The sequence below is a fragment of the Dendrobium catenatum genome, unplaced genomic scaffold, assembly GCF_001605985.2.
Source record: "Dendrobium catenatum unplaced genomic scaffold, ASM160598v2 original_scaffold_92104, whole genome shotgun sequence".
Lineage (NCBI taxonomy): Eukaryota > Viridiplantae > Streptophyta > Magnoliopsida > Asparagales > Orchidaceae > Dendrobium > Dendrobium catenatum.
In genome coordinates, this window is record NW_021410545.1 from 1 (window position 1) to 2,340 (window position 2,340).

General features: G+C 34.2%; 1 protein-coding gene across 1 annotated transcript; it reads right to left on the reverse strand.

Annotated features, from left to right (window-relative positions):
• Positions 1 to 509: 509 nt before the first annotated feature.
• On the reverse strand, positions 510 to 1,040 carry LOC114578610 (inositol hexakisphosphate and diphosphoinositol-pentakisphosphate kinase VIP2-like). The gene is made up of 2 exons (XM_028691946.1): positions 803 to 1,040; positions 510 to 583 (listed from the first exon to the last, which is right to left on the reverse strand). Exons 1-2 carry the CDS (start codon positions 1,033 to 1,035, stop codon positions 535 to 537), a joined length of 282 nt encoding a protein of 93 aa, XP_028547779.1. The 5' UTR covers positions 1,036 to 1,040; the 3' UTR covers positions 510 to 534.
• Between the last annotated feature and the right edge of the window lie 1,300 nt (positions 1,041 to 2,340).

Here is a 2,340-nt window from a genome sequence, read left to right on the forward strand (position 1 = left end):
GTGACAGAACGACACAAAAAGCCATAGTTGCTAAAAAATATTCTTTGACCGTATCTGTTCATAACAACTTGAGATAGTGGAACTATAGATCTTGATTGAGTTTACTCTTATTTCACCTGTCAAATCATAACTATTATTTAACATATACGAAGGTAGCTTGTCTCTCCATGATCAAGATCATGATCACTATTTAACTGGTGTTATCCCAAAAGATGGTTGATCCTTGTGATGTTTTTGATAAAACAATTTTGACAATTCTAATATCAACTATCTAACCTTAAACCTTTCCATCTAGTCACAAGAAAATAAAAGGTAGCCAATCAATTCTTTGACACATGAGGAGAGAAGAGAGAAACTTCTAGAATATAGTTCCCTTTGAGGCCAACTGAGTTATTTGAAAATCTCATACATAAAATTTTCTAGCATGCATGAGGAGGAATGCTCCTAAGGGTAAAACTCTCGTTTGACGTCAAAAGTCTGTAGTAACAAAAGGAAGATTTCAGAAATTCAAAATACAAAAGAAATAAAAACTTCTTACTTGCAAGAATCATAGACATCTGGAATTTGTGTAATATCAAACCGGCTGCAATTAAAATCAATAACATCAGTTGAATTTGTTCTTGATGAAAAAACAGGTAAATCAATTTTTAAGACTTGAAACTACCAAGAAAAAGGGTAAATTCTTTAAATTAAATAACGAATACGTCTCTTTAATACAAGATTATCAATGTAAACTATACATTTTGAAAAAATTGACTATTAACCAGAATGTCATATCTTTGGGTTTTGTCTGGTAACATACTCCTTGCGTTCATTGTATAGGTCTCTCTCAAGTTTTTTCCAGCGGGCAAACATTAAGAGAAACCCTTCACTTCCACAAGGCAATCCAGCAGCAATGCGATCTACATCAATGTTAATTTTCCCCAGTGCCTTCGCTTGGTCATATGGAGGAAGCACATCATACGATCTTGTCATTGAGAGTTGTTCATCTTCATTTTTTGCGAGCTGTTTCACTTGCTCAGTTATCTTCTTCATCCATTTATACTGCATAGAGAAACAAATTTGTAAGTTATGCACCTAAAACAAACGAAAGGCTTTCATTAAATTCTCGTAGAGAGAACGAAGGTTTCATTTTGCACAGGCCAGATATAAAACAAGAAATTAAGAAAGATAATAACAATCTTGGAAATTTCGAATGGTTTAAGTAATAGCGAATACGAATTTTAAGCAGAGAGCTGATTTTTTAAGCGAACATAAACTTACCAACAAATTTTGATAAAAATCCATTCATCTGAAATTATGAACATGGATTATTTACTTACAATTACATTGCTCTAAGAGAACTTTGCGGGTTCAGAACTTTAGATCTTGTGTTGAGAGAAGGTTCCGTTCAAAATGGAGAAGTACAATCAGAAAAAATATCTGGAGGCAACATCAGCGCTTAACAGGAAAGGGAATTTCAACTCTTCAAGTGAAAGTTTCCTCATTGTTCTATTATTCACCTATTCTCCAGAAAGTTATAAACACTCTTAAGTTACTTTCTAACTTCTTCAGTTTACTTTGTTGGTGTTTTCTTAGTCTTCATTTTTCTCAACAATTGCATTCCTTTACCAAGCATTCTATTCAAATTATGCTAAGTCGTAAATCCTGTCCCCATCATCCAATTCTAATCTCACAGGGTTTAAGAAATGTGAAATATTTTAATGGACCATCTAAATATATAAATAGTGTCACAATGACGGCTAGAATACAACTAGGGGAAAATTACAAACATAATTTTTCCAAATAGATCATGTCCAAAATAAATCAATTTTGGCCTCCCTCGAGTTTACAAGCACAATAAAATTTGAGCTGCAATTTAGCTCATTTATGAGCTGATTTTTAGTTCATTTATTGAACTAAGAGTTAACTCATTATTAGCTAGATTTTAGTTCATTTATTATTGTATTTATGTAGCTTTTTATTTAATGTTTTATCTTAAATTAAAGTTGTCTCTTGTGATCCCAAAATGGCTTTTGGAATCCCAAGATTTATTTTGTTTTCCCATGCCTTGGCTCCTTGGCTTCCACGGGTGGCTGATTTTCGTGAAGTCTCCTTGGTTCCCACGGTGGCTGTTGGTTTTCCGAGTTAGGGGGGTTTTCCCGTGGCTTTGGAGCCTTGGTTCCGTGCGGCCTCCTTGGCTCCCGCGGCTGCTCCTTCGGTTCTTGGGCTTGAGATGTTTTTTCGTGAAAAGCAATGGGGTTTTAATGGTTTGTGATGTTTAGAATTCCTATGTGAATTCATTGTTAGTGTCTTTTTGTATTCCCTTTCATACCTATAAATATGAGGAGCTTGTTATGT